The sequence below is a fragment of the Hibiscus syriacus genome, unplaced genomic scaffold, assembly GCF_006381635.1.
Source record: "Hibiscus syriacus cultivar Baekdansim isolate YM2019G1 unplaced genomic scaffold, ASM638163v2 tig00111208_pilon, whole genome shotgun sequence".
NCBI lineage: Eukaryota > Viridiplantae > Streptophyta > Magnoliopsida > Malvales > Malvaceae > Hibiscus > Hibiscus syriacus.
In genome coordinates this window covers 1191209-1192122 of record NW_024063020.1, presented here as the reverse complement: position 1 = coordinate 1192122, position 914 = coordinate 1191209, and the positions used below count along the sequence as shown (strand labels likewise).

Sequence of the window (914 nt, the reverse complement as noted above, 5' to 3'; positions counted from 1 at the left end):
TTTTTTTTACCAAAAACATATTACAAGACAACCCTAAGGACCAAACTTGCAATAATTCCCATGAAAGGCTATCCTGCACTTCCAATTTGATTGGATTTTCCTTCCCCCTTCTCCAATTTCCAAACAAAAATTAAACCATGGCACACACTGTGTACAAATATAAGGACCAAAGTGTAAAATTAAACATCTTTGCTTTCCTTTTATGCAAACTCACATACCATAACGTGCGTCGCTGAACTTGCTCTTGATCCACTTGAAGCTGTTCCTAACGCTCGACTTCAATTTACCTTCCATCGCAAACACGTTGTACGACGCGATCCTCTTCTTCCTCTTGAGCTCGGGATTGTTCGACGCCGCGAATCCGTTACTCTTGCCACACGGCCCATTGAAGTTATACGAATTCGATCTGTTCTCGAAGTCGAACTCGCCCGAGAAAGACGAGGAATATTGAGGGAAGGACTTGCTCTTCTCCATAACTACTTTGAAAGAAGCCAAAACCTTTAAAACCTAGCTTGCTTTAGTAAGTAGCAAAGCTCATTGTTGGTCCATTCATTGCATTTATATTAAAGGGGCAACATGTTAGGTTGGTGCATGTCAACACAACTTGATGAGATTCGAATTTTACTATTTTCATTTTATTTTTAGATTACAAATTATTTTATATTTATAAAAAATTCAGCAAGAGAAGTATGGATGGACAAAGGGGTATTGGGATGCGATGACAACCCTGAAAATTTTTAGTTCTCACGTAGTTTATGTATCTTTTTTATTGATGATTTAATTTCCTTTGAAATTTTGTAATTTCGCACCATTAAATTTCTGATATAATTTTTTAGATTCACACCCTTGACATAAAATTTTCTATCCGAAGGAGAGTGCATGATGATGAGGCAAACCATGTGTGATGTTGAGAG

General features: G+C 37.2%; 1 protein-coding gene across 1 annotated transcript; it reads right to left on the bottom strand.

The window, feature by feature from the left end:
* LOC120155788 lies at positions 1-625 on the bottom strand. Its single transcript, XM_039167248.1, has 2 exons — positions 526-625; positions 1-488 (listed from the first exon to the last, which is right to left on the bottom strand). The coding sequence occupies exons 1-2, from the start codon at positions 551-553 to the stop codon at positions 211-213; spliced, it is 306 nt and encodes a 101-aa protein (XP_039023179.1). The 5' UTR covers positions 554-625; the 3' UTR covers positions 1-210.
* Between the last annotated feature and the right edge of the window lie 289 nt (positions 626-914).

Excerpts from the sequence above, each read along its gene's own strand:
- LOC120155788 (XM_039167248.1), bottom strand. The coding sequence starts at position 553 with ATGAATGGACCAACAATGAGCTTTGCTA. Across the intron at positions 489-525 it reads ACCAACAATGAGCTTTGCTA|CTTTCAAAGTAGTTATGGAG; the intron begins CTTACTAAAGCA and ends AGGTTTTGGCTT.